This window comes from Apiospora aurea (assembly GCF_038362705.1).
Source record: "Apiospora aurea strain CBS 24483 chromosome Unknown utg000004l_segment0_segment0, whole genome shotgun sequence".
In the NCBI taxonomy this organism is placed as follows: domain Eukaryota; kingdom Fungi; phylum Ascomycota; class Sordariomycetes; order Amphisphaeriales; family Apiosporaceae; genus Apiospora; species Apiospora aurea.
In genome coordinates, this window is record NW_027117391.1 from 5,215,643 (window position 1) to 5,234,701 (window position 19,059).

A 19,059-nucleotide genomic window follows, 5' to 3' on the forward strand; every position below is an offset into this window, starting at 1 on the left:
AACTTGGCTGCACTTATGAATCTTCCGCCATAAACCGAAGCCTTTAGCAGCAACAGTACGAACTCCATCAGAGCCTTGCGATTGATTTGAAATTCGGCTTGTGGGGAGGTATCGAGAAAGAAAGAAAAAACACCATCTAACTGTGGGATCGTCGTTCGCGTCCAAGATCTTATCATGGCTCCCGCAGCCACGTCAATCGCCGACGATGGCGGCATCGAACCGCGTGGTCCTGACCCAGGTCGCATCATCACAAAGCATGATTTCATCTGCGAACAGCATATTCAAATGCTGACCAAGGGGGTATCCAAAGAGGAACAGTATCGGCTGGAGGGCGTTGCGCTGATTGAGAGTGTGAGGGAAAATCTTGGACTGTGAGTTTTCGTCGGTCAACATGGGTCAAGTGAAAGAAACATGCTGACACGGTTCGCAGCCCAGCCAAGACCTTTGCAACTGCTTGCACATTCTGGCACAAATTCCGTCTGCACTATGGGAGGACGGAGTTTCCATTCAATGAAGCAGCTCTTACGTGTCTCTGGTTCGCGTGCAAGACCGAGGACACTCAGAAGAAGTCCAAGGAGGTCGTGTGCGCATCTTGGAACATCAGCAATCCGAGTGACCAACGCACGCCGGACGACAAGGTGAGAGCGCATCGCATAGTATACGTTTCCATTCCATTAACAGCATCTGCAGGTCTTCGAGAAACGCAGCCAGAGCATGATTGGCATCGAGCGGATGCTCATAGAAACGCTTGCGTTCAATCTCAACGCGCGTTACCCGCTCGGCATGATGGTGAAACTGATCAAGAAGATTCTGGCCAGGGAGGAATGGAGCACCGAGTTCTACCGCATAGCATGGGACATGGCATTTGATATCTACAAAACCTTTGCGCCCCTCAAGAAGACGACCTGGACCGTAGCTCTATCCCTTCTCGAGCTTACCTCACGCCTCACCGGTCTATATCAAGACAAAATACTCGCCATCAACTGCGAGGAGTACGGGGTTTCGCGCGCTCACATGCTGGAGGTCATGAGCGATCTGCTCGACCTTTACACCCAGAGCCACAAACACACCCGACTCGGTTCTCAGTACCCCCTGGACAGGTTTATCGATATCAAGATTACCATCAACAAGGAAATCGAGAATCGCCGTATCGACTTCACTTCGTGGTGCCAGGATTGCGCGTTTCACGCACCAAAGCCTCCTTTCCCTCCGGCCAGTGGTGCAGGTATTGGCAACACGGAAGCTATCACCAAGAGGTTCATTTTCGACCGTGACGCTGCGCGCGAAGAGCAGGACATCACCCGGCCTTACTTTGAGGATGATTTTGAAGAATACGAAACCGAAGTCGAGGAGGTTCGCCCGGAGCCCGATAGACCCCGCGACCGCGATCGCCGTGGCCCCGAACCCAAACGGCCCTCAGGACCTAGCCACGGCCGTCATGGCGGTAGGCGCGGTGGCGGTGGCGGCGGCGGTGGTTTTGGTCCGGGCGGTCACGGCGGTCCCGGAAGGCAGGGCGATGGCTGGCATGGCGGTCGACGCCGTGAAGGGCGGCGCGGCGGCGGCGGTGGCGGCGGCGGCAATTTCCGCTGAACTACTATAATATCGCGGCATTGGGAATTCGGTTTCTTTTCTAGCAAATTGCGTTGCATATGTTTGGCGTCAAATGGTGGGTAGAGAAAATGATACCCGGGCCCGGTTGAGCTTCTTCAAGTCAGCTGCGCATTGTCCAGTAAACTACGTACTGAGCTTTGAATAACGGTTGCTGGCTCAAAGCTATTCCTCCCATGTGCCTGCTCTGCCACATTGGGCACACCTTTCTTGGTGTTTTTACCACTCGACCTGTCCTAGGGGCAGAAGCATATGAACTTGGTTGCCATTCACCCTTCTTGAACAGCGCCCGAGCCGATATATTTATCGATGGCAAAACTGGGGAAATAGAAAATGGGCAGAACTTCCTCCAATCATATGCTTTACCGGTTAATGTTCTTTCATGGACAGAGCCTTCGGACACGGGTATTTCCACGCGTGATCTTGGGCCACACAGCTGATGGTGGAAAGGAGCACGACCTCAATCTCCACAAGCTGCCTCATTGGCTGCGAAATGCCTTCAGTAGCCGGAAGGACCGAGCCCGCGCTCGTATTGAGTGCGATGGGTTTACATAATGGAACGGCACATGGACAGATTGGCGAGGGCAAACATGAGATGATGGGATCTATAGTTTGGCCATATATGCCTGCGATGAAGCATCGGTTAGGTCTTAGGAGGTAGGATCCTGGGCGGTAGCAGTGACTACATCTGCAAAGCAGATCATCCGCCATGGCATACTTCCTTTCCAAGATGGTCGTCCTCGGCGGCCTTGCCGGGTTCGCTGCATCTCAGACATCTGTCACCGTCGACGTCGGCACCAAGTACCAGCAGGTCGACGGCTTCGGCTTCTCTCAGGCGTTCGGCCGTGCCAAAGAGTTCCAGGACGCTCCTGCTTCCACGCAGAAGAAGGCACTGGACTACCTTTTCAGCACCACCACTGGGGCCGGCTTCAGCATCATCAGAAACAGGGTAGGATCTGGCGGAAGGGGCGATAGTATCCTCCCGAACAGCCCCGGCTCTCCGTCCGGCAAGCCATCGTATGTCTGGGACGACGACGATAGGGGCCAGTTCTGGTTCACGAAACAGGCTGCGAGCTATGGGGTCAAGACGATCATCGCCGACGCCTGGAGCGCTCCTGGCTTCATGAAGACCAGTGGCTCCGAGTCCCGTCCCGGGTAAGAGCCCCGACCAATTCGCTTGACTCAGGAAAGAGTCGTATGGCTGATTCGCAACTCTAGGTATCTATGTGGCACTACCGGCCACTCCTGCAGCTCCGGCGACTGGCGACAGGCCTACGCCGACTTCCTGATCCAGTACGTCAAGTACTACGACCAGGCCGGCCTCAACATCACCCACCTCGGCTTCCTGAACGAGCCCGACTTCGCGCCGAGCTACTCGCAGATGCAGATCAGCAGCAACGCGCAGGAGGCCATCTCCTTCCTCCCGACCCTTTCCCAAACCGCCGCGGCCGCGGGCGTCGACGTCGTCCTGACCTGCTGCGACGCCATGGGCTGGCAGATGCAGAGCACGTACACGACGGCGCTGGCCCAGGCCGGGTCGACGCAGTACCTGGGCGTCATCACGGGCCACTCGTACAGCGCGGACGCGCGCACGCACCTGGGCCAGACGGACCTGCCCAAGTGGAATACGGAGGGCGGGCCGGGCGACGGGAATGGGAATGCGTTTGTGAGCACGTGGTACGGCCGCGGCGCGAACGAGGAGGGGTTCACCTGGGCGAATAAGATTGCGGTCGCGATGGTGAATGCGCAGTTGTCGGCCTACCTGTTCTGGGAGGGCTTCGAGATCCGGCAGACGCAGTCGGGGTCGCACCTCGTCGACGCCACGGACGGGACGAACCCGAAGCCCTCGGGCATCTTCTGGGCTTTTGCCATGTGGTAAGTGGCTTTCGGGTCTATTCCTTCTTATCTCGGTATCTTAGGACCGAATACACTGGTTACTCAAGACATGCCTGTATCCCCTCTTGAGATGTACAGTCTGTTTCCTCGCAGAATGTTATACTTACGCTGAGAATCAACAGGTCCCGCCACATCCGCCCCGGGGCCCGGCGTGTCGCGGCCACGGGCTCGCCGAACGGTGTCATCACTGGCGCGTTCTTGAACACCGACGGCTCCGTGGTCGTCGTGTTCACTAACACGGGCACGGGCACGCAGTCGGTCAAGACGTCCTTCGCTGGCGCCAGCACCGCCGGCTCCGCGGAGGCGTGGCTCACGAACCAGGGCAACACGTTTGCGAGCACGGGGGCCAAGATGGACGGTGCGGCGGTCACCGTCTCAATTCCCGGCCGCAGCGTCGTGACGCTGAAGGTGGCGGGTGCTTGAGATGATTGCGTGGTTCCGAATCTTCCCGGAGGATCGCGCGTGATGGCGGTGCAGTCGAGCCCTACCTTTGAGACTAGTCCGAGATTACCTGCCAACACATCCGCAGTGATCGTCAATAGATACGTACGTTGTCGTGAGTTGTTTGCCATTCAACTTGCTGCACTGCCCTTGTCGTTGGGCGATCCTTGCTCGTATCGCAGCAGAAACTCTAAACCACACCTGTAGAAATACAAATAACCCCATGTGACAGATCTTCACCGTGGGTGGCTGGTTTCGATCCTTCACGTTCATCTCATGATGAGCTTTTCATCTTCTTTCACATCCAGTAGCCCGGTTGCTTTTCTCATACCATGCATGGCAAAGAGATCGGAACCCCTGAAATGAACATGTTCCAGCCAAGATTTGTTATATTACTCGATGTCAAGTGAACATATTTCTGCCAAGACTTGTTTCATTACTTGATCTCATGTGCACACGCTACTGCCAAGGTCCGTTATGTAATACCAGTTCGTAGTGGGACTCGTATTGGTAGTACGCTCATATTCATAACAGCCTCTCTTACCTGTCTTACGATCATTCGATTCTCATGCACCTGGTACGGACGGGGCCGTGTGAAGAAGGGGAAATCTTGGGTCTACCAGATCAGCTTGACGTTATGAGCTTCTCACTCGTCGTGCACGGCATGACCTTATTAAACCAACCGGCGGGCATGGACTCCCAAGGTGGTTGGGCAGATTGGATCTCTCTGGTCTCGCTTACGTACACAGCCGGTGATTCGTCAGCAAAGGGCCGTGGACGTTGGAGTTAGTTATGAGAATTCGGGGTTCAGTTTCGGTGTCGGGTTTAAGTGCAAAAAACGTGTGTGTTGCCAGTTTCCAGTGTGTTTTATTTCCTACCACCTAGGGGACTTGGCAAGTGGGAACAAAGAGGGACCTTTGCTCCTCGAGGAGGGGGAGACCATGGGAAGGAGGAAATGGATCGCAGATCAACTTGCAGGACGGATTCGACGACTGAAAGAGGGAAACGGACGGCAGAATGGATTCGACTTGTCGAGGCTAATGGTGCTTGTCCACCGTCAGTGCCCCTTATGCGAAGAGGCCCTTGGCTGCTTGGGCCCTCTGCCAGCCAACCAGCGCCCGAGCATTGACGCCTGCGCGAGAACCGGGCTTGGCTGGCCAGCTATTTTTGTTTCGTCGCTAGTTCTGAAAATACCCAACGTGCATGATTTTTATTTTCGCTGTCGTCGGCGTCCAATCTATATACCAGGCCACTGAACCATCAAAATCCACAGCATCATCATCCGTTGGGCGGGACCCAGCAAAATAGGAATGCCATCGCAAAAGTCCAGCTAGGTTAGTTTCCCTTCGTTCCGTAGCTCCAGGGATGGACCATGCTCCGATTCCCTTGTCATCTCGGTCCCTAGGCAGTGCGTGCGGAAACGCAGTGTCGCGTTGGGGGAGGCGTAAAGTGTAGGTCGCAGGCCTCCATCGTTCCTCGGCTCTTCGGTGTACTAGTATGTACGAGAGATCGAGTCTTAGGCGCGCTGCAACCAACCAACCGATACGATGACGCTCCGACGCTCACCCGTCCATCACGAGATCTGGCTGTAACCCGGTTCACTGTTCAGGGCGCAATCCGAGCGGCGGTGTGCGCCGCATCGCTGACCCGTGGGCAAGCAAAGGCACTGGCTTGACTGGATGGCAGCAGGACACGCAGTTGCGCAGGCGCCGATCCCGTTTAAATAAAAGTGGCAGAGTTGAGAGTGGTGTCCCATCTTGCCTATTGATCCCCCTCGCCCCTCCCTATCCCCGACAATAACAGCGATTTCCAGGCCGGCGAGTCCCTCCCTCTGCACTCCTCTGCCCGTAAACCGCAAGCAGGTTAGGTGCATATGTACATGTACCTAATCAAATGGGACGACGATCCATCCGATCTAAAAAGTCTCGTCAACATGCCAAATTTGTCATCTGAACAACAGTCCCACCGACAGACGACAAGACGAAATTGTTTTTTTCTTCTTCCCTCTCATCATTTTCCAACTCGAAAGATGACTTGCATCGGCGGCGAGTCTCGGCTATGGCCTGTCGCTCCCCAAAAGCAAAAAGATCCCAAGACTATCCTCGTCGGTGGTCACCGGATCCGAGCTCAATCACACTCACCCCCTCCGGGGGCTCAGGTCACTTTCCCAAACTCTTAAGCCGCGAGGTAGGGGCTAAAATAGCGGGGTCACGTCATTGGCTTCTTGGGCTGTGAACTGCGGGCAGGTGGGCAAAAAACCGTAACGACCTGGGGATGTTTTGAGGGGAGGGGGGCCTGAGGGGGGCGCGGTTGTACCAGTCCAACCGGCCGCCATCGAATCATCGTCATCCAACGCATTTAAGCCTCATCCGCCAAGAAACTACCTAGCAGGGACTCTGGGCATGTACACCACGTACACATGTACCTTCGGCACGGTAGCGACCTCACCGCCAGGAATGCCCGCCGTCCAAAGAAAAGAAAGAAAAAACGCTCTGGTAGGTAGCCCTTGGTGCCCTTGAACGGCATGTACTTGTCAGACCTGAGCAAGGAGGCGTACAGCGCAACACAAGTACATCATCCATCGGCTTAAGGGATCTATCAGCGCCCGCTCTATCTTTATCTGCTAGCCTTGGCCTGCAAGCCTGGGCTAGCCAGTACGATAGGGCCACCCGAGGGGACTTTAAATGTCCTCTTAGACTCAGGAACACAAATACCTAAAATACAGCACATCGTCAGGCAAGGCAAGACAAGGCAGGGCAATTTAATATATCCATCCCATCCATCATCAAGGATGTCATGTTCGGTAGACGAGAGGGGAACAAAAGCCGTCGGCCTGCATTATGTAGGTACCTCCAACGCGGTAGGGAATGAATGCGAGAGTGAACCTGTTGTGCCAAAAAGTCGAAGAAAACAACGCGGGCAGTTCGGTTCGGCTCTACATGCCCGTTCTTATGTGGAACCACTTGATCTCATGGTAATTTGCCAACTTTTCTTCTTCTTTTCCTTGACTGGATTCTGGGGTTGGTCCATATCATCGAACCGATTCGTGTTTTTTTCCTTCTTGCTGACCCATTCCTTTTCCTTGTTCGTCGCCATTTACGCTTTTTATTTTTTATTCTTTATTCCGGCTTGCGCACTTGACCCTTGAGTTTGGGGGGTGGGAGTTACTGGGAACTCTTTGAGAAGCATAGCATCCATTCCTAAAACGTAAACTTCTTGTTTTCCCGCCAGCCACCACAGATCATGCGCGGCGCGTAGCCTGGATCGGCAGACGCATACATACACACAACCTACTTCCCAGCCAGTACCATCTCGCCTCGGGTTTGGCTCGCATTTTTCACTTTGCTGGCTCGGTCATCGCCAGACTTGTGGACGCCCTTCCCGCACGCACTCGTACCATACTTTTCCCTCGCTCTTGCTCCTATGCATCCCCAGGTTATCCTCCGAACCACTTGAGAGACCGAGGGACGTCTTCGACCAGACCGGCTTTGTGCATCTTGCTGTTGTGTTCATGTCCCGGATGCAGCATCGCTATTCTCACCACCATCGCCGAAGCTACTTCGAGATATCACGACTTTTGAGATGCTGAGCTTGTTGGACTGGTCATCACTTTATGACCCGAGCTGGCCCAAGCTATATACAAAATGGCACATCAGCCTAATCCCGCCTTTGCTAAGCTCGTCGTCCCCAGAATAGCAAACGGCACCGACGATGGAGTCGACAAGAACCCCGACGGCTTGCCCGTCAGCTTCACCCCACACACGCTCTATATACTGGAGTCTGTATCGCTTTCCCTCTCGACCATCAGCGTCTTCGCCGCCCTCGTCGCCTTCTACTGGTTTGTGAGGATGCGCCGGAGCTTTCGACAAGAGTGAGTCTGGATTCTCCTCCGCCCGGGTCCCGGCCTCAGTATTGCGCCCATGGCTAACACGGCATTTCTTCTAGTCTGATCATGTTGCTCATCCAGAGTGACATGATGAAGGCGTTTTGGTTGATGTTATGTCCCATCGTCTACTTCATCCAGGGGACCCCCGTGGACACGTCTGACACATTGTGCCAAGTGAGCGCATTCTTTCTCACGTCCGCCATCGAGGCCTCCGACATCGCGGTCCTCATGGTCGCCATCCACTCGGCACTGTTCATCCTCAGGCCGCAGCGCTCTGGCGGTGAAAACGGCCTCTACCCCTACCGGCGGTACGCCTATGCTGCCTGGTTCGTCATCCCCCTCATTTTGGCGGCCATCGTGCCCATTACCGGACAGCGGTATGTGAATACCGGTCCGCATTGTTACCTGCCGGTGCAGCCGCTTTGGTATAGAATGGCGCTGAGCTGGGTCCCGCGCTATATAATTTTTGCTGTCATCATCTGCACGTACTCGGGGTTATATCTCTTCCTCGGGTTTCGTTTCTACCGACTCCAGCTGGATCAACGACGAGCCAGCACCAACACCGCGCCGTCGGGCTTCAGGGGCCACGTAAAGTGCATGTCTCGATCCCGCGAGCCGCCACCGACTCCGACTCTGGCTTCCCACGGCCTTCTAGGCCCGTCTCCGCCGCGAACGGCCGCCGACCGGGCGCCCGACCATGAACGCCAGCAATCCATCACGTCTACCGTCAGCACCCTCAAGCTCGACGACAGAGCGCCGCACATGACGCAGCTGCGAAAAAGCCAGAGCGAGCCGGTGCCTTGGAATTGGGTGGAATCGGACTTCCAGGCCCTGTCCCACCCTGAGACGCGGCAGTTCGGTCTAGACTCGGCCTCTCCCACCGCGGTGTCTTTCGCCCTCGACGCATCAGGGGTTACACCGCCAGAACCCGTACTGCGGGATGCTCCGAAAGAAGAGGGACTCGAGATGGCCCATCCAAGTTTACCCTGGCAACAGCAGAGTGGCGGGGCTGACCGCTCCGCACGAAACCCCCTCTTGGCCGCTGCGAGGCGGTGGATCCTCCACACAACCCTTTACCCGGCCCGCAAATCACGCCTCGTCATCCTCCATCCATCTGACCCAGTCCGTCACCGAGGATGCGCTGTACCAGTCGCGGATGAAGATGCGCAAGCAGCTCCGGCTCTTGTTTGTGTACCCTTTGATGTACATCATCACGTGGATCGCACCTTTTGTCTCGCACATTTACACGACGGCCGACCACCAGGAGCAACCCTTTGGGCTTCTGCTCACGAGCGTGGCGAGCCTGTGTATCGGGGCCGCCGTCGACTGCTGCTTCTTCTCTTCGTGGGAGCAGCCCTGGCTGCATCTGCAGGGAGGATTCATCGAGGGGTTCGCCAGGAGAGTCAGTTTCGGTACACACAAGAAGACGATGGGCCGGACGAGAGAAGAGCAACTACGGGACGCCAGCGCGGCGCTGGATCGCAGAAACCAGGAACATGCCGAGCGCGAGGCCGCCGCGGCACTACACAGGGAACGGCCGGCACCGCGTTCCAGGGAGTGGTGGGACACGCTCGAGGAAGAGGAAATCGGCACCACATAAGGAAGGGGGCGGCATTCATATACGGGGACAGGGGGCATATTCATATTGGGATCTAAACTTTGCATTTGACTTGCATTGAAAAAAAGGGGTGGGGGAAGGGAAGCATTTGCACACTTAGCGGGCGTTCACAGCGGCATACGGCTCTCACACGCGCAGCATCGCGGGGCTGAGGCATAAGAGCGGCGTTTGGCACATCTATACGACTTTACGACTCTGCTATTTACGAAAGATACCACATACACCATTGCATAGGGCACATGTATTTATAGCATACTTCAGGCATCGCATCCTACATACAGGGGCATAATCTAGATCAATTCTATTCGAGAACGAGAATAATACCACTCGCAACGCCATCCTGTCTTCTGCCCACGCGGTGACGCTTATATTTACAGCCTTTTGGTTTGTTTAGCCACCCATAAAACCCGGGCGCAGCCAGCCATGTCTAATGTGGTACCCTAACCAGAGTATGTATCCTGGGAAATCCTATGAAAGTTCCTTTGGTGTGCTACCCTATTCCCGCAGGAACTTCAAAAATGCCCTCGCAATGGCGACGCCGTCGTGCGCATTGGCCACGCGGCCGATGGCGTCCTCGAAGACGCCGTCGGGGATGATGCCACCGTCGTGCCGCATCTCGAGGATCTCGCGCACCATGTCCTCGGTGAACTCGGGATGGCCCTGCAGCGCGATCATGCGCTGGGGGATGTACATGGCCTGCGTGGCGCAGACGGCGGTGTGCGCCAGGGGGATGGTGCCCTTGGGGTACTCGTGGATGATGTCGCGGTGCATGTGGTGGATTTTCTGTGTGTAACGTGGCGGCGGGTCAGTAACTCTGGGTCTTGCTTGCTGCTATTGCTGTCGCTGTCCTTCTTCCTTGTTCCCCCCCTGTAGGGGCATACTTACCAAGGTCTCACCGCCAAAGATCCGTTTGCCCTCGTCCGTCAGCGCCATGTCGACGACGCTGAGCTCCCAGCCGCGGTCGCTGCGGCCGACGGGGCGCCGAGGGCGCGGCCGACGATCTGGTGCCCGAAGCAGACGCCGATGACGCGGACGGGGGCGCGCCCGCCATCCTCGCGGCGGGCCGGGGCCTCGAGCAGGCGCTTCGTGTAGGCGACAAGCCGGAGGATCCACTCGTCGTTCTCAAAGGCCGAGTGCTTGGAGCCCGTGATGAGGACGGCGTCGAGCGTCTCGGGGTCCGGGTACGAGTCCAGGTCGTGGACGACGTCGTGCGCGGAGAGGGCGAGCTGCGACTCGAGCGGCGCGGGCGCGCAGGCTTGGCGGAAGAGGTGGGCGAAGACGGAGCCGTACTTGCCGTACTTGGCCAGGACGCCGGGCGCGGGGGTGTCGGCCTCGAGGATGGCGAGGCGGAGGGGCCGTTGGGCGGGGGTTGGTTCGGAGCCCATGATGGATGTTTGTTGTGTTACGGATCACGAAGCAATGTTGAAAGGCTGCGATGTCGGCGCTTCAGGAGCTGGGCCTCGGTTGTTGTCGCAAAGACAAAGGACGCTGAAAGACGATATTGTATTTTTATAATTCCAACAATGGACAGGAGAAAGAGTATGCCTCGTATATACAGAAGAAGAAGAAAGCGCCCAATTGGTTCTCGTGACTTTATCAACTCGATACGCCGGCCTCGTCCAGCAGGGTAGAGAGAGTCTAATCAACCTGCTGCTGCTATCTGGGATGCGATCACGCTCGACTTTTGCCCCGCACCGTTACGCCACCGGCGCGGGGCCCGGAGGGGCCTTTGGGTAGGTAGCGTCCCTTTAGTTGGTCGGGACTTATCTGCCGCTAATGCTGTGGAATCCAGTCGAGTCAGTAGCAGGGCCTGTGCTTTGCTTGCGCAAGTAATAGCGCCACGATAGAAGGGACAGTAAGGAAAGAGGCAGAGAGGAATGCTCAGAAGATGGATGGTATGTATGGGCGGGACTGAAAGATGTGAACTATTGTGGAATGGGATCAGATAGAAACAAGTAAGCCTGTAAGCATGTGATTTGCAAGCAGGCAAGTGGGTAGCGTGCCTGGCATACCAACTGACAGGCTTCAGCCTCCGTAAGCAGTAAAGCTGACTTCGGACCGGGGGCCGCGAGCTGATGACGGCCAATGGAGGCCGGTTAGGCATGGCACGAAGGAACAAAAGTACTAGATGTAGGAAAGGTTCTCGGCATCAGCCAGGTTTCATTTGCTCCTTGCCTAATATTTTGGCCTCGGATGAACAGTGCGAATGTCCGACGATTCACCTAGGTGAGGTGGTGTATTGGTAGCGACAGGGCAGTCACGTTGGGAACCCTGCCAGAACAGTTCTGCCGGAAGAGGAAGCCACGGCTAATCATTAGTTTGGCCATTGAAAACACAACATCAATTGAACTCGCTCATTTCTCCCTGTGTAATGGGAACGGCCTTTGTCGATCAAACATGCACACAAACGGCTTCCTCATCGATAAGATGCCTACGGATAAAAGCAAACGGGACGATCAGTCAAGAAATCCGAAATGCAATTTGGCAAGCAGATTGGGGCTTATGAGAACGAGATTGATGCACTAGTTGGCTATCAAACAGAGAATGACTTGAGAGCTATGGACCGTGTCCTCCATCGCAGTTGTTTCCTGTTGTTCAAATCCCAGCGTGTTTGCATTCTTTCCTTTTCAAGTATTTCCGTCTTTTCGTCCTTCAGGATTTCCAGATCAGTCGTCGGTGTCGAAGAAGCTGACCTGCTTGCCCAACACTTTGATATCCACCGACCGCATCACCCTGCCATCCAGTCTCAGGATCGCACTGCCCCACATCCACCACACGGTGGCGACGGCGATGGCGAGGAAGATCTGCGTGATGCCCATGCCAAGACCTACCGACTTGAGGCCATCCGCGGCCCAGATCGCGTCGGGGGAGACCGGAGATAAAAGCACCAGTCACAAGATTTCGCCAACAAAGGAGACCGCCGTTCATATCGGCCGTATTGCGCAATCCGATGGCCAGGTTGGAAGACGTATAGGCCGTGGATCGCTGGATCATCGGCCGGGCCGTGGAATCGAGGCACACGGCGCCCACAGCCAGAAGTGCCAGCAGAATGGAGACGGCGGGGAGGTTTAGTTTGGGAGCGCTCGTCAGCATGCTCTGGCCGCCCGAGATGTATAGGCCGAACCCAAAGAAACCGGCGGAAACGAGTACCGTGGCCACGCCAATCAGACCTACGTGGGCTTTGGGGGTGAAGCGCTTCAAGAAGTAGCCGCTGCCCAGCACTCCAATCACGCCGGGCGCCAGGAGCGCCGGTCCTGCCATTAGAGCGCCGACGGCTCCCGGGGAGGCCATGTACGGCATAACGCTGAAGAGCATCGAGAGCGAGCTTGCGAAACTCCACAGGGCCGCCTGGGGAAGCATGGTGACGACGGCGAGCAGGCAGACCGTAGGCGAAACCGTGGCGCGAGGAATCTGCAGGGCCAACGTGAGCTTTGTGCCGCGCGTCTCGTACGACCAGGGCTTCATGGTATCCATGTATCTCTTGATGCCGTCCGGGCTCAACTCGATCGCGGGGAACCTCGGCTGCTGGCCTTGTCCATTAGAGCTTGTGCCAGCGGCGACTTGATCAAACGCGGTTTCGGGGGCTCCGAATATCACCAGCAACACGCCGACTGCCAAGAAAGCATTGAGAATCTGGTACTGGACAGCAAAACCCATGGAGCCGGCCGAGGCAACTCCGCCCAGGAGAGGTGCTCCCCACGTCGTGGCAACAGAGATGACATTAGTTATTATGATTCGAGGCTCTAGCTCATGCTCCTACGCCGTGTTAGCAATCTGGTATCCCAAGGACGGCGTTCGAGGGCCCACTTACGAAGAACGTGTCCTGCAGAGAGCCGAGGACAAGGGTTTCGAACGCGCCCCATCCAATTCCCTGGAAGACTCTCGATGCCATGTTTTGGCCAAAGCTGTCCACCACCTGCGAGCCCCAAATAACACCGATCCAAACGAAGGCTGTGGAAAACAGATAAACGGGTCGCTTTCCGTATAGTTTCGCCACGAGGAGACTCAGCGTTCCACTCAAGGCAGATACCATGAGCGGGACACCGGTCAATGACACGACGGCGGTATATGATACACTATTCCTTATGGCAATAGGACCGTTTACACTGATGAATATGGTCTTCATAACGCCAATCAGTGCCGTCATGTAGGCGAGGACCAGAAAGTTGAGGTTCTTCCTCCACATGGGCCAGTTCTGTGTGATGTTAGCCTGCGGCGAGGACGTATAGACGACAAGATAACTCACCAAAGGGTCTTCGGGATCATCACTAGGCTGTGGCACCAACTCCACCCGCGCGAACCGTCCCGTGCCGTACTTGATGCTGCGTTTCGAGACCCAGCTCGTCAACGATAGTCGCTTGCTCGAGGCGGTCATGGGCCGATAATCATCTTTGGAAGGGGGCCTCGGCGGCCGGTCTGTTGTCCTGCTCATCGGGAGTTGCGTAATCACGTCCTCCTCTTCGCCGCCCACCAATGTCCCCGGGTGGGCTGTACTGCTGGCCCTCCTAGATGATGCCCCGCTCGACCTCCGACTCGAGTTTGGCGAATATGAGCCGTACTGGTCTGCTTCGGTATACGCCTCGGCGGAAGGCGGTTGGTATGTCCTCGACGGCGGCGCGAAGCCGTTCGCCTTTTCATTCATATCGGCCATGGTGATTATTAGCCCTCCTGCGGGTGTTGTCGCACTGTTGAATTAGACGGAAAACAAGGAAAAAGCCGGGTCTTGTCCCAACCAAGTTGGGCCGGCGCGCAAACGAAGGGATCGAGGAAGATCGACTTCCAGGAAAACGAAGCGATTAAATTAAATATCGAGTCAAAGATATGACCGCCGGGGCCGAAGAAGGGAATGCAAGGAAACGGCGGGACACTATGAGACGACCATGCAAGTTTGCAGTAGGGACCGTCGTAAAGGTTCTTCAAAACACCAACCAGGGATGATGTTTGCAGATACTCCCAATTTACCGGTCTGCCGCCTCTGCATCATGTGGCAACATTTGCAGGAAAAGGTGAAGAGGTCAAAGAGGCGTCTTCCGTCTGGCTTTTCTTCTCACGGATCTCCCTCCCTCTATTACGCAAGGACAGGCATGTGGGCCTGCGGTTGACAGCCCTGCACATGGCGGGCGAACCGGTGGGTGGATCCGGGAATCCCCCCTGCCGGCGATCATACTTGAGCGCTCTCCCCTGGCGGCACGGGTGGATTTGTCTGATGGCGCGTGTTACAGGAGATCATACCAAAGTGCTAGTATGTTTTGTGCCCGAACTTGGGTTGAGGGTTTTGCATAACCAAAGCTCGAGAGGCGCGACTCGGCGCTCTGTGAGGCCCAATGAGAAGGAACGCGTCCCCGGTGACATACTGCAGAGGCTGAAACGCGTGCGGGGTGGGTGAGCTGTCGAGGCTTGCCACTCGGGGACTTCTTATCTCATCTTTGGGATGACGGACGAGCAGACCGAACGGCGACGTTTGTCGAGAAAAGGACATGCAGAGGTCTCGATTGCCTTTATGCACGCTCAAGCCTATATCGCCAATTGCCACTCATTTGCGCCGCGGCCAAGTTATTGCTGGATGCGGCTCACGAGCTCGAGCACACTCGGCCGGGAGGGGAGGACCACTGGCCTCGCACCGAATGAACCACTTACCAGGATCAGTGCTGTAAGCATAAGCATATGTGCTCGGCGTTGCCGCGAGGGCGGCTTAGACGATCTCTGGTGAATCGAATCTCACAACTCGAACCGATCTATTCCCATCGTTCGTCACGTTTTGTTGTATTTCCGGAAACCTTTGTCCGGCAACGGCCTTGTCCGCAGGTCACACGCTGGGAAATGCCAAATGTTGGAGGCCTTGGCCTGAGGCCAAGTGAGCTGGGCGCGCGCCTTGTTGGGGGAGCGTTTGACGGGGTATCCATCCACGCCGGAGGGGACGCTGAAGTCGCAACTGGCCATGCCAAAAATGTTGGCAGCGCAACACGAACCGGCGCCTAGGCCCTTTCGTGACAGAATACAAGCCCGAATGCGATGCTCCATACGCGTATGTATTCCCACACACACACCCAAACGAACTGACGTGTCCACCTTTCGAGCGACGAGAGGGTGGTGCGGTCTGTTGCAGATCTCCATTGTCTCAAGGGATGGGTGTCGGGGGTTTCTTCCAGGTGTGTCTGGGTCGGGGTCGGGGGCCCAAGCGACACAGGGCATTGGCGGGCGCGTTCGCCTATGAGGAGGCAAGCTGTGCCGACAGGGCCTGGGGCCTGGACTACCAGTAGCCTGGATTGTTTGCGATTGGCTTGTTAGCACGCCCAAAAGCCCACCGTATTTGAACCCACCAGCTCCCATGCACACACAGACAGCGCAGGCGCTGCTGTCACGATCTCTCCGTTGCCCGTCAACGTCCATGATGGCTGCATCTTGACATCGGATGGAAATGCAAACGCAACGTAATGTTTAAACGGCCCCTGGTATCTGCTGAGCAGGTTTCCCCAATTGAGGAGTCGCGCCGTGATCCAGAGTGGTTGCGATTGGCGCCGCAGGCTTTCGCCCTCTCCGTAAGTTGGACCACCCTCACGCCTCCGGTCTCCGGCTCCCGGACGACGTCGTGTTTGATTCACTGGTGCTCATCACATTGCATGTTTATGCAAACACATCTTTGCGCGGAGACAATTCGGCTTCAAGCCCAACCAACATATGCTCCCTCTTTTTGTATTCGTGCTTTTGGGAGTGTACGCTTTCACAGGCCCGCGGTGCGTTTGTGCCGCTCTCGCTGTTTGATGTTGCATTCGACAGTCTCGCCAAGTAGCCCCGCGTGGGTGCGGCACAGCCATCAGTCAGTCAGTCAGTCAGTCTTGCAGTATGGGCCACCCCGAATACCACCGAAGCCTTCGTTTTGACGCCTTGGCCTTTTCTTTCCGGGTTCTGCCCAGGCGTCGGGAAGAATACAGGGCGCGCGCAGGCCGCAAACTTGGTTTTCTGCGTTGCATCGCTCAGCAGTCATCCCTATATGTTACCACCTATTGAATCCGCACGGGGGCCTATCGCATCACAGCATCAGGAGATGAAGGGATAGACGTCGTCTCGAAACCAAACAAGTACGCAGGTGCTTTTTTCTCTCCTGTCCTATTCGTACGACTGGACGTGGTCCGTTCGTACGATGCTGGCTGGGCTAAGAAAAGATTTTGTTCGTGAAACACTCGCTATCTGTGCGTACGCGCATGAAAAGTAGAAAGCTGATAAAGAGTTTTCTTCTGGACATGTATATTCTGGGAAGGCTGCATGTCTGTCTGTCTAGCAGTACTGGTTGACGGGAAGTTTTAACCATAGTATATACTTGAAACAGGTGCCTCTCATGTCCTATGTAACCCACCGCCCAGCCCAATTAGCCAACGCCGGGAATTCGCTTTCTGCCCAAGCGATGCTCGCTTGTGCATTCATCAGCCGCCCTATTCATAACAGCACCTGCGACCCGGGTCGAATAGACGCATGCCAAGGCGGGCGGCATGGGCAGCGCGCACCTGACGGTCTCGAGCGCGCCCGAGGCCGGTGTGCGAATAGTAGTACACGCTCTCGCCAGACCCGATTTATCCAGCCCGCGGCCCCGAGCCAGCGCCCATGCGTTCCGTTGAACCGCTCCGCGCGGCGTGATGACAGTATTGTCCGCAAGGTCGCAATGGGGGGGGGAAGTTATTTAGGCCACACAACTAGGCTTAAGAAAGGATAGGTAAGGATGGATGTAGTTGGTAGAAACCTGCGCAAATGCAGCTTGCATTCGTTGGCGCACCTCGCTCGAGCTCATGCTTGTTTTGGGCATATTCACCCGGCCGCCCGCTGATGTAGAGCCTGATCTCTGCCTCTCCCCCGTTCAGAGCGTAGAGATGCGGCACTGGGCATGCGTGTCTTCTTCCCGACTCGACGAGTGGCCCCCTCGTGCCAGGGAAACGAAGGAGAGCGTTCTATACGGATGCGATCACCACTGCTTTACCTGCTGTGTGAACAACCTGGTGCCCCTTTGACTTTTCCACGTTGAGGAGAAGCTGGTTCGTGCGGATCAGCAGCTCTGGAAGGGAAGTCAGTTGTCACGGCTCGCCAGAAGAAATATGCCCCTCAGTAGATTGACGTACCTTCGAATTCCAGCTTGTACGAGATGGCCGAGTCGTCGCTGTGGGCCGCCACCAGGATGGGGGCCTGCTCGTCGGCCTTCTCGACGACGCGCATCCTCAACCCACAGTTCTGCTTCGAGTCTGCCCAGAGAATCGCCGAGTCGTCCAAGACACTACTACTACTACTCCCGCTACTCTGCACAGATGCTTGCCCCTGCCCCTGGGCCGGTTTTGCTGATGGGGATGACGCCTCGCTGGCCAGCCACTGCCGCCACACGCGGATCACGCCGTCCGTCATGTTGACGGCGTCGACGATGAGCTTGCGCTTGGGCTCGACTTTGACGAGGTTGGTGACGGTGACGAGCTGCGAGAAGAGCTCGCCGGCGTCGAGGTGGACGTCGTGGCTCGGCAGGTCCTGGAGCGGCTGCGCGAGGCCCTCGACGACGGTCCGTTTGGGGTAGCGCGACCGCGGGCGGCGGTCGTCTTCCTGCTGCACGGGGCGGAAGCGGGAGTAGAGGGCGTCCATGCCGGCCAGGCTGGGGTCGCCGCTACCATCCAGGGAAGTGGAGGGGGAGAGGGAGGAGCCGCCGCGGGACTGCTCGGCGAGGCCCGGCGTGCCGACGTAGTCGCAGAAGAGGTAGGGCGTCGAGATCTTGACGGTGGGGTGGTAGCACTCGAGGATGATCTCGTGGTCCTGCAGGGCCAGGGCCTCGACGAGGCGCGCGTAGTGCAGGCGCGCGACGAGGCCGTGGAAGCGGCGGCTGAGGCCGGCTAGGGGGAGGACTTTGCGGGTGGGGATGGACTCCAGGATGTGGATGAGGACCTAATGCGTAGAGGTGGTGTCAGTCTCGGTTCCGTTGGTTGGCTCGTCAGTCATCTCGCGGGCGGTTCTTACCTCGCTTGGCAGCGAGTCGAGTGACGGAGGGGAGCTCGCCATGGCGCTATGATGAACGAGCCCTTCCGAAAAGGAGAGATCACGGGGCAACAGGGATACAGTATACGCTTCTTGCCGAGCCGAGCACGCCCCTTGCTATTTCTGATATGCTGCTGCTGCTGCACCTCTCCCGAGGTAGTATGCGTAGGTAAGGGACTGGCAAGCCGTCCTGGGAGTCCAAGTGCTGAGCGTGTCCGTGGTTCAGCTTATCAGTTGGAGACAAAGGTCTGGCGTCGCTGAAGCTGAGCTTTATACGGCCGTGGGCGCTGGTGGGAGTATGGATGAGCTGCAGCCGAAGCAGGGCCAGATGTTGCCTTTTGTAGAGTCGAGTACACGTCTGAGCTGAGTTGAGCTCGGAGTAAATAGACGAAGATGCACTCAACCGATGGCCAGCTGAAACACGCAGATCCGACTTGAGCTTTCGTACCAGTTCCTAGAGTGATAAGCCGACGGTGATGATGATGCTGGTCGATGCAAGCTCTACTTGGATTGAGAATTGATATATACTATATGAATCCAAAGACGGAAAGAGGTAGAGATCTATAACCTTTTGGTTTGAGTGGTTGTATTTGGATGGAGTAGATACGTC

General features: G+C 56.4%; 7 protein-coding genes across 7 annotated transcripts; 3 read left to right on the forward strand and 4 right to left on the reverse strand.

Annotated features, from left to right (window-relative positions):
* Positions 1-174: 174 nt before the first annotated feature.
* PG986_006378 (uncharacterized protein) lies at positions 175-1,590 on the forward strand (the record flags this gene model as incomplete). Its single annotated transcript, XM_066842600.1, has 3 exons — positions 175-371; positions 431-638; positions 691-1,590. 3 exons carry the CDS (start codon positions 175-177, stop codon positions 1,588-1,590), a joined length of 1,305 nt encoding a protein of 434 aa, XP_066702462.1.
* Positions 1,591-2,338: 748 nt separating this feature from the next.
* On the forward strand, positions 2,339-3,927 carry PG986_006379 (cellulosome enzyme; the record flags this gene model as incomplete). The annotated part of the gene is made up of 3 exons (XM_066842601.1): positions 2,339-2,763; positions 2,827-3,483; positions 3,627-3,927. 3 exons carry the CDS (start codon positions 2,339-2,341, stop codon positions 3,925-3,927), a joined length of 1,383 nt encoding a protein of 460 aa, XP_066702463.1.
* Positions 3,928-7,589: 3,662 nt separating this feature from the next.
* On the forward strand, positions 7,590-9,431 carry PG986_006380 (uncharacterized protein; the record flags this gene model as incomplete). The annotated part of the gene is made up of 3 exons (XM_066842602.1): positions 7,590-7,816; positions 7,891-8,716; positions 8,784-9,431. The coding sequence occupies 3 exons, from the start codon at positions 7,590-7,592 to the stop codon at positions 9,429-9,431; spliced, it is 1,701 nt and encodes a 566-aa protein (XP_066702464.1).
* Positions 9,432-9,944: 513 nt separating this feature from the next.
* On the reverse strand, positions 9,945-10,834 carry PG986_006381 (uncharacterized protein; the record flags this gene model as incomplete). The annotated part of the gene is given in 3 exon segments (XM_066842603.1): positions 9,945-10,232; positions 10,335-10,413; positions 10,425-10,834. The coding sequence occupies 3 exon segments, from the start codon at positions 10,832-10,834 to the stop codon at positions 9,945-9,947; spliced, it is 777 nt and encodes a 258-aa protein (XP_066702465.1).
* A 1,281-nt stretch (positions 10,835-12,115) lies between these two features.
* On the reverse strand, positions 12,116-14,100 carry PG986_006382 (uncharacterized protein; the record flags this gene model as incomplete). The annotated part of the gene is made up of 3 exons (XM_066842604.1): positions 12,116-12,283; positions 12,345-13,202; positions 13,261-14,100. The coding sequence occupies 3 exons, from the start codon at positions 14,098-14,100 to the stop codon at positions 12,116-12,118; spliced, it is 1,866 nt and encodes a 621-aa protein (XP_066702466.1).
* Positions 14,101-14,688: 588 nt separating this feature from the next.
* Positions 14,689-15,839, reverse strand: PG986_006383 (uncharacterized protein; the record flags this gene model as incomplete). The annotated part of the gene is made up of 3 exons (XM_066842605.1): positions 14,689-14,963; positions 15,024-15,097; positions 15,262-15,839. The coding sequence occupies 3 exons, from the start codon at positions 15,837-15,839 to the stop codon at positions 14,689-14,691; spliced, it is 927 nt and encodes a 308-aa protein (XP_066702467.1).
* A 1,550-nt stretch (positions 15,840-17,389) lies between these two features.
* PG986_006384 (uncharacterized protein) lies at positions 17,390-18,473 on the reverse strand (the record flags this gene model as incomplete). The annotated part of the gene is made up of 3 exons (XM_066842606.1): positions 17,390-17,493; positions 17,558-18,359; positions 18,432-18,473. The coding sequence occupies 3 exons, from the start codon at positions 18,471-18,473 to the stop codon at positions 17,390-17,392; spliced, it is 948 nt and encodes a 315-aa protein (XP_066702468.1).
* Between the last annotated feature and the right edge of the window lie 586 nt (positions 18,474-19,059).